Source organism: Amphibalanus amphitrite, unplaced genomic scaffold (genome assembly GCF_019059575.1).
Source record: "Amphibalanus amphitrite isolate SeventyFive unplaced genomic scaffold, NRLGWU_Aamphi_draft 000118F_arrow, whole genome shotgun sequence".
Lineage (NCBI taxonomy): Eukaryota > Metazoa > Arthropoda > Thecostraca > Balanomorpha > Balanidae > Amphibalanus > Amphibalanus amphitrite.
This window is the reverse complement of record NW_024881613.1, coordinates 166100-180035: the sequence shown is the minus strand read 5'-3', so window position 1 is coordinate 180035 and position 13936 is coordinate 166100. Positions and strand designations below refer to the sequence as shown.

Genomic DNA, 13936 nt, shown 5'->3' with positions numbered 1-13936 from the left:
CCTGAATCGTATCCATTTATGGAGACTTAGTTTCCAAAATGGAAACGCCGATGTTCCAAAAATAGAAACGCTGAAGTTCAAATGTGTGCAAACTTAGCTTAAATGTGTTTTTAAAATTCACATGCAACTAAAAATTTGATGTTTTGGGACTGGTTTAGCATCTCGGCTCTCGGCAGTTACCTTGGACGTCGGGTTCGATAATAATACCTTACGAGCCGCAACTTGAGCACATTCAAAAGTCAACTAAAACTAAGATTTCCCAGAAACTACTGGACAGATATGGTCCGAAGTGGGCAATACATAAAGCGTAGATATCATTTCAATATATAAAATTAATATCCATGTTACACATGAGCTAGAATGAATAAATTCATCATCAGAATGCAATGGTATTTGGTGTGACGACGGTGCAGACCTTATTTCCATCCTGCTTTTTACGTATTTGCACGGAGATTTACGTTGATCCGAGCCTACGATCATATCCAGCACATTTGAAATATCATAAAATGCCCACTTAAGTCTCCAAATAGGGCTTTGCAACAACTTTCATGCGATTTAATCAAAGATTGACGACCACCAGGCCGCTGGTACACCGGAAAACGCAGCGTGATAATGAATGAAAAACTGAAGTTCCCGGTGATGTGGTTGTTCCAATCAATGGGTCAGTCTTTCAGTAGTCTGTTAAAAACGTTATTTTTTTGTTCAAAACATTCATAAATGTTATTATTTTCGATTAGAAAAACGTGTGATTTTTTATCACGTGAACATGTTATAAGCATCGCCTCGTTCGTCGACTTTCGGTTTTCTGATCGGAAAGTCGGAGAACAGGAACATAAACTAGAATGCTGGCTGTCGATTGGTGGCATCCTGCACATGCCAAATTGCACCAATCAATGCCCAGTTTGCTTTAAAGGTAGCGATGCACACAGCGTCTCCATTTATGGAACAGATCGTTTCTATTTTTGGAAACGGCGTATCCATTTTGGAACATTGTTCCAAAAATGGAAACGTTTCCATAAATGGATCGGAAATACCACAGTGTGCCCGACTGTGGTGTTTTCAGCACTCTGCCCTGCTTCTATCTAAAGTTATTGTCAAAAACTGTTTGAGATGTTTCGTGGCCAAGTGACCATCCCACAGATTCTAAGGGGCTAATGCATTGGAATGCCCCCTTATAATTTGTGGTAGACGTCGGCGGAAATCTAACGATTTTTAAATCTTAGACTAAAACCATCGTTAACATGTGGTGGTATTCACCAGGGTATTCACTGCTTTCAGCGCAAGGTCTACCGCACTTTGAGGCTACCAAATTATTGCTTCCAAATAAGTTGCTAGGAGCAGCGGATATCCCAAAAAGTAAACAAAAGTAAAAGCCTAGTATCTTGAACACCAGTGGATATTTTTCGGTGAACTTTTGTAGGTATTCATTTTTTATCTTTCAGAACCAAGGGACATCACTTTTATGCCGATTGATTAGCTTTTTGAGGGTGGGAGGGTCCATTTAACGTTTGTTTTCTATAAACACTGCATTGCAGCCGCTCGGCCATTCATACCAGCGGCATTATTCTTTGCTTGGGCCTTACAAGCACATTTACTAACTTCGACCTTCGTCGATACACGAAAACCGCCACGTTTCGCAGTCTGGCTACTAGTTTTCATTTGAAGTGGCGAAGCTGCCACACGACTTATTCATACCTAACAGTCTTGAAAAGACGGTAAGAAGATCTTCATGGTGAGAGGCAAATAGCTTGGCTACTTTTCATCGACTATTTTTAAGAGAAGCATCCAAAACCACCACTCAAACACAACCGCCGAAAACAAAACACAAACAACCCACGCCGCATCCAACGACAAACGCGGGCGGAGACGAATGAGCAAAGTAGTTTACATTTTTAGTATGAATTGAGTTCTGCTCCAAAACGCTAGTATAAGTATACTGACTTTTCAGTATGATTGCTTTTCTGTTCAGATATATCTGTGGGCAAAGCCCAACAAATTCTTAAAAACTTCAAAATTTCAATCAAAATAATATTTAAATACCTATTTGAGGTAGTTTATTAGCAATTGAGATCTAAATGGCAATAAATTCTGCTGGAAAATGTAAGTGGAATTTGTGTATAGTAGGTTTTGGAGCAAAATAAAATAAACAAAACTGCAGCTGCGCCGGGAAAGGTTTCGTCAGCTAGAAGCACGCAGCTAAATTAAAACTCTTGTAGATACGTTTATTGTGGTCGCGTTAAAGTGGTTTTGATGATTCAGGAAGCAATCGTTCAGTAAACCTTCCTGATCGCAGTCTTCTAAAAAGCATATCGCATATCAGTTGTTTCGAATATATGTTACAAAATCATCGAACACCTTGCACACAACGCACTCAAAATGCAAGATGTTTAGGCCAGTTTCTCTTGCTGTAAAAGAGGGAGGGACCAGGACAGGTTATGGTGCGGCTTCGCTGTATGGCCATTGGCCTTGCCTTTGCTCAGCAAAGCACGAGCCGGACAGCGATTTTATCTAGGGATTTTGGAATGGAGCATGAACACCGCAACGATGGTCCTCGATCAGCACTCAGCAGACGACCGATACCTACCGGTCAAGCTTATTTCAACACCACGCCGTTCCGTGCTTCTATCCTCAGGATACAGAAATCCTTCTCCACGCCGCAACCCCCTCCGGGCTGGACAGGCAACTTTATCTCATGCCGGCTGCTCCCTTGGAGCGGCACCGCTGCTCCCGAGGGAGCGCACCCCGTAGCCGGGCGCAGTGAGTGCCTTGGGGCTGGGTGGCCTGTCCTCTGGACGGGCTCAGCCCCGGCGACTCACTAAGGTGCCTGCCCAGACCAATGCCTCCCCCTATATCCTATTATCCTCCCGGCTCTGAAATGGTCTCATTGGACCGAAAGGGCCTAACCCAACAAAACAAACAAAAAATCAACACCACATAGCCTGGTGAGCAAAGGACGTCGCATAACATGCGAATGTAGATGTCCAGTGTAGGCATCAGTTCACGTAAGGTCATCGTAACTTCAGAGCTAAGTCAGGTGTGGGCGTATACTGCTAGCCGGCCACATCGTTGACAATGCGCGGTCTGTTGGTAAACTAGGCGTAGTACATTCAGTAGAATATTTATTCCAAAATCAAACAAAAAATCTAATCGGTTCACTGGCTTTGCATCAAATATCGAAAACCAGGTATGCTGTTGATTTTTATCAGCCAAACGAGCATGCTAGGTACCTATCCCTAAACTGCTTCACCATTTAATTTAGGCAATTCAATATTCAGTGAAAGATGAGTATTTATCATTGAACCGTGCCGTGATTCACTGATGTCTTCACAAATACGCAGGGAAAACAAACCAACAGAATATGCTTCAAGCCTTTGATTGACAGATCAGGAACGGTGATCTACTGCGATCGACGACAAAGACCGACCGACGAGGGTCCAGGCAGTCCGTACAACACAAATCCGTAGAACACATATTGTCAACAGCTAGGGGAGTTGAAACTTCAATTACAACACATCCGACGAACAAAAGCCTGTGAAGCAACACGGGCAGCAATGCCACGCACCTTACAGGATGGACAAGAATACCGACATTTGGACCGCTAACGCATTACGTAATACACACAGCAAGCCAGCAACCTATCACCTGAAGTAACTGAACAACCACCGGTCCGAACAAACAGAGCTATTCACAGCTCTGTGACACAGCAGGGTTCAGACCGGATCACCTGGTAATTGGTATCTATCACAACTCTGCTCCCTGATTGCGCCACACCACACCGGGGTAGGGTGGGGAGAGGCGGACGCTGGCGCCTACCAACGTTTCGGAAAAAAAGTTCCTTCATGACACAAGAGCAAGTCGCTAACATCAACTTAGTTTTCTCTCTGGGATGGGTTATAAGGAATCAGTTGTGGTCGTTGATAAAAAACAATACTGATATTGTCGGAATATGCTAATAGGATCGGAGCAATGTTCATCGGACAGGATACGTAACAACGAATACGAGCGTATCAAACTATTGATAACATAGGTACTAAGTAAAACAGACCCACGTTGGCGGTGGTAAGAAGTTATCACACCGGTCCAACCAAACGACAATATTTACCTCATAATGTCGCATAATAATGCTGCAATATTTCCTAAAACATTCACACAAGAAATTTATACCCACCTAACATCACCTTCACACACACTCAGTTGCCGAGTGAAAACCGGTCTACAGTTAATACGGTCGACATAATCTTCAATATGGATGTTGTATATATTCCTTGGGAAAAATTAAAACAATCCCTGAACTTTTTAGCGCGTTTTAGTCATATCAGCAAGCAGCATTCATCAAATGGTTCCGTGACGACTTAGGGATATCAAACGCTTGGCTCTAATAAAGGGCAGCATTTCATTCCGTACTGATTGTGTCTCCACAATGCAATAAAATTAAGTAATACTACAAAATATTGAGCGAGAACAACATAGGAAGCGCACACCCACGACTTGGGATGAAGCCGAAGAGTGCCTGCTCCGATGTAGCATTGTTCACTGATAAAATAAACTAGCCGGCGTGCCCCCCAGTGACGTCATCAGCGTTATCCAGTGACGTCATCACTCAGCCACCGACCGCTGGGCGTTGTCGTCTTCGTTGTCCCAAGAATTGGCGGCTCTCCTGCGCAGTACACACACCCGTTAGTGTATAAACGATACGGAGCGTATGTAACGTGCACATAAAACGCGCATTGTAATCCCCTGACATATCACCAGTAAAACGCTAATATACCGGATAATTTCGTCCTGTGCTGTGCGACAGTAGTCGCCGTGACTTAGTAGTGCAGCAGTGCTGATTATTAGACATAAACAATCCAACAACTACCCATAGCCTGCACAGTGCACATTCAAGATACGAGGGGCATTTCTACATAAACCATAACATCAAACCGAGTCTTACTTATGGTAAGTGTAACACATGCACCTAGCCCCCCCCCCCCCTTCAGACCTGTCTCGTGTCCCGCGGTGGGTCGGGGACGGCTGCTCACCTGAGTACAGACACGGGTACGGTGGCTGCCGTGCGCCACATGTACAGTCCGACCAGCAGGGACCAGGTGCGGAACGGGCCCAGCACGGCTGCCGTCAGGTCGTACGACCGGTAAAAGTTGATCGACTGCCGGCGGCAGAGGGAAAGGGAGGGTCAGTCAGCGGGGGACGGGGGGGGGGGGGTATAATCAGCGGTGAGCATGTGGTGTGCTTCGGGAAGGCCCGTGAACACACCGATACGACTAGCGGGTAAAGTTTGAGGGATCAAGCAGGCTGGCGCCCACAAGCAATACCCGCTCTACGACCATGATATCATGAGATTGCCAGTCACGGAGGCTGTACTACCAGCGTACATACAGTGTACACCTAAGCTTAACTCGCACATCAGACAGCCGCAGTCGGTCCCAGCAAGTCTGTATTAACGACATTGGTGGCTAGCATACTAGCTCAGTGTGCTCTCGACAGTACAGGGTGTCTGAAAAAAGTGTCACGGTTTTGAGCACCTCCCATTTCTTAATTACATGACCTACATCATTCAAATCCTCCAGATTTAGTGGCGATATTATGGTGGCAGAAATACAAGTTCCTAGGCAAAACGGTTTTTGCACAAAATAAAAAATATCGAATTTGGGTGCTGTAGGAGATGGTATAAATACGTCACGGTCTGCCGAAGATTTCGGTAAGACTTCGGCTTTCGCTTGTTGCACCCAGCAAAATGCTCTTCAATAATTTTCTACAAATATCAGAGACCAAAAACGCCGTACAAAACAGACAATGGTATGGTAATCACTCATTAGTCTCACGACAGCGCCGTTGCCATGCCTGACTCTTCCGTCAAAAGCTGCAGTTGCTAACACCGTGCAAAGGACTTCTGACACACTGCCACAATGCGCACACCCAGAAGCTGTGCAGTTGCACGTTTGAGTAGGAACTTTAAAATTGTCCATCAGCTAGTATCCTTTCTTCTCTTCATGTGTTTCGGAACAAAACCGAGTAGAGGATTTTGCCATCAAAGATACCGTCGAGGCATGGAAACTCGCGTCGTCTGAAAATCAATCATTGTTGATGTTGCCCATGTTTTGGCTGTTTCAGCTTGCTGCTGTGCTCCAGATGGTAGTTGTACACGGTGTTCTTACCTATAGTGTTTCAAAAATGTATTGATGAGCTTGTTTCTGCCTTCTGGATTCATCAAGCGAAAGGCGCCCAGACTGTTCAGGATCAACAACAGGCTGTGACGCACCAGATCTCCTACAGCCCGAAAAATGAGCTTTTTTATTTCTTGTTCTGGTGTAAAAACCATTCTGCCTAGGAACTTGTAATTTTACCGCATAAAATGTCAAAACATTACCACTAAATCTGGAAAATTTGAATGATGTAGGCCTTATGGTTACGAAACGGGAGATATTTAAAACCGTGACACTTTTTTAGACACCCTGTACACCTCTTTGCTCGGAACTTACGGCATACAGTTGAACTAGACAGGCAAGCAGCAGACATATGTGAGGCGGCCACACACTTCGTGAGCAGCACCGGCCTCCAGCGGTGTGGGCGGACAGCCTGTAAAGAAAGGGAGGGAGGGGAGAGAGGAGGTCAGACATACGTGGGGCGGCCACACACACCGTGAGCAGCACCAGCCACCTGTGTGAGTCTGAGCTGACAGTCTGCAAAGGAGCGTAAATACGTCAGTGTGGCGTCCAGAGACTCGCTACATGGACAAAACTGGACAGAAAGTCTCTGCACAAGACAGCAGACAGACACAGATTAATTACCCCATCACGGCAGTGGGTGCAGACTGCAACAAGTGGCTAAATATGTCTAGAGGGCAACGAGTATTACTCGTACACCTCAATTACTCCCGAATCACAATATCCCTCACTGACACGACAACACGCCTACAAAGCCATTACACCATTTCCCGTGCCCTCTCCAGCCACCCCCTCCGCGTGGCATGTGAGAGCTCCCCCCGCCTGTACCTCCTGTCGAGCAGGACGCAGGTTGCGGTCAGCAGCGGCAGGTGGAACAGCAGCAGCTGCACCAGGCCGAACGCATACTGTAGCAGGCCCGGGATGAACGCGCCGCCAATGAACGTGCCCCACGCGAACACGACGCCCGTGTAGCCGGTGATGACTTCACCGATCAGCCACGGACCTGGGGAGGGGTAAGAGGGGGTAACAATGTGATTGCCTCACCAAAATATAAACACGAACCAGCTATAGAGACTGGAGGAGCAGTTCGTCATTACGCAGATTAGGATAACAAGAAAACCAAATACGATGATCATTGCGAGGACGATTATTCCAGCTGCAAGAATCTCCAAATAATAACTACCTATATGAAATCGAAATGGTTGAAAAAGCAGCCAGCACGCTGCAGAATACGCTCAGTAACAGGACGCTTTCTATTAGGTCGTTCAATAAGTAACGAACAATCGGTCATAACTTTTTCATTTCTTTATTTAACACTTTCAAACTTTCACAGATTATAGATCAGACATTTCTGAATGCAGCCTATGCCTCAAACCAGTCGCCGCCCGCCTGCACACACTTCTCCCAGCGTTCCGGCCAACGCCGGAATTCCGCCCGGAAAAACGTGTTTTCCGTCTTTTTCACCCAGTTCATGACAGCGCACATGACTTCAGCGTCGGTCTCGAAGTGTTCACCATGGAGGCCATCCTTTAGGGGACCAAAGAGGTGAAAATCTGAAGGAGCCAGGTCCGGACTGTAGGGCGGCTGGGGCATGATATTCAGCCCTGTCACGCGATCTCCTCGCGCGTGGCGTGAGACAAGTGCGGTCGGGCGTTGTCATGGTGTATGGTGATGTTGTTGACATCCGACCCGCGCCTCTTCTTCAGGATTGCTTTTCTCAGTCTCCTGCAGGACTGTGATGTAGCGGCCCGCTGTCCATAGTCCGCCCAGGTTCAAGAAAGCCCACCAGGATGACACCATGACAACGCTCGTCCGCACATGTCTCACGCCACACGCGAGGAGATCGCGAGACAGGGCTGAATATCATGTCCCAGCCGCCCTACAGTCCGAACCTGGCTCCTTCAGATTTTCACCTCTTTGGTCCCCTGAAGGATGGCCTCCGTGGTGAACACTTCGAGACCGACGCTGAAGTCAGGTGCGCTGTCAAGAACTGGGTGAAAAAGACGGAAAACGCGTTTTTCCGGGCGGAATTCCAGCGTTGGCCGGAACGCTGGGAGAAGTGTGTGCAGGCGGGCGGCGACTGGTTTGAGGCAAAGGCTGCATTCAGAAATGTCTGATCTATAATCTGTGAAAGTTTGAAAGTGTTAAATAAAGAAATAAAGAAGTTATGACCGATTGTTCGTTACTTATTGAACGACCTAATACATTTGCTAATAACCTGCGTAGCCCACGAGCCGCTGCCTCCAGCTACCAAACCCAGTGCCCATGGCCACCCGACCAACTGATGCCTCACCGAGTGGCATGTAGAGCAGTACGACGACGTGCGGCCAGTAGAGACGGTCCACGGCAGAGAACAGGTGGATTCGCCGTAGCCAGCGGCGCACACAGCGGCTGGCGGGGCGGGGCGCACGCCACCGGCCCGCTGTAACACGGAACAGGGCCAGAGAACTGAGTCACAACCGAGAGCAGCAGGAGGCGGCGGACGCAGCGGCTAGCGGGGCGGGGAGCGCACCACCAGCCAGCTGGAATACGGGGCAGACGTCCGTCAGGGAACCGAATCAAGGCGATGGAATGATGGACTGTCTTTTGAAGGGTACACCCGGGATGATGCACAGCTTTTTTGGCACATGTTCATATCACATCAAGCAAATAAACTGTGGAATCCATGATCAGTAGTAGACTTATGGCTAAAGAAACATGCATTGCCATGTCATGTAAAATTATGTCGCACTTCCTTGAGCAAGCAACAACAGTGGTCTCAGTGACACACAATCCATTTTTTGATCTTCAGATATAGATGCCTGTCGAGCCTGTGAACGATGATCAGCTATCTGTGGTAGATGCGGTAGATGACCCACTGACCTGCCACCTTGGCGTGCGTCAGTCGGATGGCCACCGGCGGCAGCACACAGACCAACAGGCCGACGGCGAAACAGCACTGCAGCTGTAACACACAGCCACATCGGTAACAATGGTCTTTTAGGTGAGGTTGTGTTTGACACCCGGCTACGATTCGATTCACTAGGTTCATTAGATGCTTATTCGTTGACACACTAGTTTAAAACGTAGTAGGTATAAAAAACATTACACTTCAGCAACTGATTGAAGCATAGCGACGATGCTCGGACATGTGAGCGTGCCGTCACTGCGCCAATCTTCGTCGTGCATATGGTGCAAGCATGAGTGATAAAGCATATTCATGAACCATAGCGGCCGATAACGACAGATGACAGAAAGACCCTGCAGCAAAAAACATCATCTGTGCTGTTTACGTGTAAATACAGTTCTGTAGTCTGTACTCACCGCTGCCGAGGCGTCCAGCATGAGCGTGATGCGCGCGAGGAGCGGGAACGACACGGTGCTGCCATCTAGGGAGAACGTGTGAGACAGCTGACGGCGGAGACCGCCCTCGTCCTCAACAGAAACCTGGCGGCAGACCGTGGAACAACATGTGGGACAGACATAGGAACTAACGTGGGACGGGCGGCGAACTAACAGTGGGACAGACCACCCTCGTCCCCCACAGACACCTGGCGGCAGGCGGGAAAACTAGCGTGTGAGATAGACGGGGGAACTAACGTAGGACGGACGGGAAACTAACGAGTGATACAGATATTCGCACTTGTCCTCCAACGACACCAGTCGATGGATTTCAATCCGGCCATAAAAGTTAATGAGATCCCAACAGCCCCGAACTGCAAGCACCAATCAGACCCTCCTGTTACCCAACAGATATCTGCACGCTCCTAAGCTACTCCGCCCCAGGCCCCGGCGCTGGATGGCCAGTCATGTTGAAGTGCCATATGCTGAATATCTCCCACCTCCATGGTGTGCAGGCCGGTGCTGTAGTCGGCCGGTCGCCAGTCACACGTGAAGAGCGGCCCGCCGGCCGGCTGACAGGGCAGCCACGGGTCGCCGTCCCCGTCCAGTCGGACCCGCACCGAGGTGATGCGGTGCAGCGAAAACGCCAGGATCCTATCGGTCAGAGAACCACAGTTAGGGGACGCCTGGTGGACAGGGCACCACACGGCGAGGGAGAACTACGTCGGTAAGAGACAAACGAAGCACCGTTAAGAGAGGGGAATGCCAAGCCATGTCGGACCAACTGGGACCATACGGTAAAGGGAGAAAATTAAGAAAACGATAATCGGTACCCAGCCATTTTCTAATAACGAACATTCAGGCCTTATGCTTCGCATAATTATTATTTCAGGGACGGTCGTCCAGCGACCAGCTCGCTGCTCGCTCACCGAATGTGCGGAATCTCCCTCATACTCCAGAGCGGCTCGTTAAGTGGCATGTTGAGGTCGGCTCGCTTGGGGTTGGTTACCACGACGACCGGCCACTGGTCGGCAAACTCGACCTCCGAGATGGAGAACAGGCCGTGGTCGATCGCCAGCAAACGGTAGCTGCACAAAAAGAGAGGACGACCGTCATATATCGAGGTCAGCTCGCGGTACATGTGGAGAAAGGAACGGCGACCGGCGCACTGTCACTAGCACTCAGGCCGAGTTTGAGCAATTGAACTACGAGCTAAGAGAGCTTGAGAAGAGAAATAACATAATGGATATCTCTCCACTAATATCTACGATACCGTGCACAAAAAGATTACACCTTACGATCACAGATTATACTAGCAGTAGCACTTAGCAGAGTAGTCGATGATCACAAACACTCAGAAATAACGACTCATAAAAAATAAAAATAAAATAACAAAAACATAAGACAATAAAAATCAGTGAATGATCAGTGATCACACCCATGTTTCCGAAAAGAGCGACCTACCCAGTACACACCTCGACACGACAAACGTCCAGCCCACCACTATAATTCCCCTTCTACACGTACCGCCTCGACTCCCGCCAGTCGGCTAGCTCCAGTTCCAGCGTGCCGGACCGCTGCCGGGTGTACATATGCTTCACAAGCCCCGCCAGAGTGTGCAGGTGACCGCACAGGTAGGCCAGCGATCCGGCCATCAGAGAGCGTACCTCCGCCGCCGGGATCAGCGTCGAGCTCGGAAAGTGGCCGAACCTGGTGACAGGGGGACGGGGGGGGGGGGGGTGACGGTGGTCAGACGGTAGCGTGACGGTGTGGAGGGACAGGCCAAGCTACTGACATAAAGCAAGCGCGCAATCTTGATGGTGGGGTGGGTTATTGAGACAACTGTAGTCCCCAAAACTCGGAAAGCGATTTCAAAGGCGATGAAACACATCGCCTATATCGGTGTCGCATGCGACCGAATCCCCGGGAAATAATAAGAAATGTAGTGTCTGAGGGTGACATCTTGTGACTCTGGGAAATATCCATTTCAACACACTCATATAAAGAAAAAATACGGCGTAGATATTCACGATGCACACTCGTCAGACATCAGCCACCACTCCATCAGACATCACCCCTTCCTCAACTAGCTCTGTTCCCCCTTCCACCACTCTGCAGCCCTCACCAGATGACGTGGTCGGCGCGTCGCGCGCGCTCCGTGTACCCCCGCAGCGCGGCCAGCTCTCGCGGCGACACCACGCCGAAAAAGTTGAACGGCCGCCGCGGCCCGGGGTCGACGGTGGCATCGAGCGCGATGAACGCGTACCGCCGCCGGCCGCGCGTCAGCTCGTACAGGTAGGAGCGCGGGTGGGCGGCGCCCTGGACACCGTACTGACGGAACCAGTTGCGCGGGCTGTCCGCCGACGGCACGTCAAACACGTCTGCCGGAGGGAGGGGCCGTCAGATGGAGGGAGGGGCCGTCAGATGGAGGGAGGGGCCGTCAGATGGAGGGACGGCGCGTGCTCAGATGGCTGATCTGAGACAGGAGATGGCAGAAATGACAGGTGTTGATTAGTTGGCCAAAGAGTACTGGAGGCTACGGTGATGTAAAAGAGAGTTCATTTAGAACAAAAGTGACTTAACTGTTTGAATCTGGAACATTACATCTCTTCAAGAAAGGCATTGCCAGCACTGACAACCAACTGTGATTCTGACACCTTACATATAGTTATTAGCCTTAAATCATCAGTTTTAATTACCATGATTTCCTCTTAAGTCTAGCCAAAATGAGCTGTTGAAGACATTTCCTTTCACAAGGATATCCTTGTATATCTGCCACTCCTTTTCATACTGTAGTGATCCCACATTGTCCTCATTCTTGGCATCAGTCAAGTCACCTGCAAACAGAGTAACATACCTCAATTAAACAAATTTGTCAGCATAGACAGACTCAAAACAACTTGTACAGGAGTACCTAAAACTTACAGTTAGATGTAAAACAACTCCATAAACAGGTGAACCATCATTGTTACCATTTAGTTCATGCTATTTGCACATACCATGGTAGTTTTTATGTGATGAGCTTTCCAATTTCACCCCTTATTGGTAGGAGGATAAGACATTAGGAAGTTAGAACATTTGGGTCTATCACACAAAGGAGACTAAGAGGTAACATCCAACAAACACCAGTTTCACTCTGCACTAACAATGGTTACAAATTGCATAGCACAACAAACCTGTAGCCACAACCAGCTCTGGCTGGATGATGGGCAGTGATCCATTCACAAATTCTTTGAGCTGTTCAATGCGGCTTGGATCTTGAAAAATGCTGATATGCAAATCTGATACCTGAAAGTCAACCATATTTTGGTTGTGTTAGTGTGTAGTCTGAATGTGTACTGAAAAATGTACCATAATTTAAGCGAAAATGCTACCAAGGTGTATCAGTTCACAATTACAGTCAAAAACCAGAAATGAAATTCTATAGATTTTGACATTTCCTTTTTAAGTTAGCTGCTAGTTATTCAAAAAAATTAATCTCAAGGGCAGGCTGCAAATATAATTGTAAACACCAGTACAAACCCATGTTATCTGTTTTATTAATTCAAGTAAAATTAAGCATTAATTGCATAGGCTAGACCTAAAAAAGCTTGAAAACTTTAATATGATCCTACAGAGTATGACTAATGAGCTGTGAAATTGGAATAACCTTACCTGAATAAACCACATCAGGTCATCTGTAGAGCTGTAGGAAAAATCTACATTTGATGGTCTATTCCAGCCTGCATCATGGTGCTGTTCCGCAGAATTTCCATGGACCGGATGCAAATGCACATCTGCTATTTCAGGACTAGTGTCTATCAGCGCAGCAATCTTGCCACAAAACAATGAAGCAAATATTCCACATGCCACGATGAACATCATTATTGCAGGAGGAGACATTGTTTAACAGCAGCATCAAATCGTCTGTATCGCCCCATACACAAATTAAGTGAAAGGTGGGTGATTGGGGTACAATTTTGATATGATATTCCCAATCAAAGTGAACCAACCAACTTGCGATTGATTGAGATCGCAAAACTTGATGCAAAAAAGTACCTATATAGGTATAGGCTTATTTTTCGCTTTAGCAGACTCTCTTCACAATTTTCTTTTTATAAGACTGCACTGTTTTTACAAGAAAAATGATGAAACAAAACACAAATTGAATTATGTTACGTGCCTACCACTGAACTCTATGTGCCTACCAAATGTTCAATATAGGACCTATTCAATTTGAGTTAGGAGTTGTCCCCTTTTATGCTAGAGCGTCGTTGATTGGCGAGTTGACTGTCAATGACGTCATTTATATCTTGTGATGGCAAAAAATACGATTTTTGATTGGTGCGAGGCTGTTGCTATGGAAATATTAGCGCCAGCTGCTTCAAGTAAAAACATAAAGCTTTGTTTCTATTTCGTCATGAACGTCTATCTATTTTGATGCCATATCTAAAATTTTGCCTAGTGCT

General features: G+C 47.5%; 2 protein-coding genes across 2 annotated transcripts in view; both read right to left on the bottom strand.

The window, feature by feature from the left end:
• Positions 1-1862, bottom strand: part of LOC122381313 (forkhead box protein C1-like) — a 35314-nt gene extending 33452 nt beyond the window's left edge. Inside the window, exon 1 of the mRNA XM_043365320.1 lies at positions 1696-1862. The gene's annotated coding sequence lies outside the window, so the exon portion shown is untranslated. The remainder of the gene's footprint in view (positions 1-1695) is intronic.
• Positions 1863-3102: 1240 nt separating this feature from the next.
• LOC122381308 (transmembrane protein 62-like) lies at positions 3103-13857 on the bottom strand. Its single transcript, XM_043365315.1, has 14 exons — positions 13143-13857; positions 12665-12776; positions 12188-12325; positions 11614-11869; positions 11016-11198; positions 10418-10576; positions 9989-10142; positions 9471-9593; positions 9030-9111; positions 8461-8589; positions 6996-7170; positions 6483-6579; positions 5025-5149; positions 3103-4657 (listed from the first exon to the last, which is right to left on the bottom strand). Exons 1-14 carry the CDS (start codon positions 13368-13370, stop codon positions 4597-4599), a joined length of 2022 nt encoding a protein of 673 aa, XP_043221250.1. The 5' UTR covers positions 13371-13857; the 3' UTR covers positions 3103-4596.
• Positions 13858-13936: the final 79 nt, after the last annotated feature.

What these genes read in the sequence shown, in the direction of transcription:
- LOC122381308 (XM_043365315.1), bottom strand. Translation starts at nt 13,370, where the DNA reads ATGTCTCCTCCTGCAATAATGATGTTCATCGTGGCATGTGGAATATTT. An exon ending in TGCTGGACGCCTCGGCAGCG is followed by an intron (nt 9,112 to 9,470) that starts GTGAGTACAGAC and finishes TGTGTGTTACAG; the next exon opens with CTGCAGTGCTGTTTCGCCGT. An exon ending in GTCTAGTTCAACTGTATGCC is followed by an intron (nt 5,150 to 6,482) that starts GTAAGTTCCGAG and finishes TGCCGCCGGCAG; the next exon opens with TCGATCAACTTTTACCGGTC.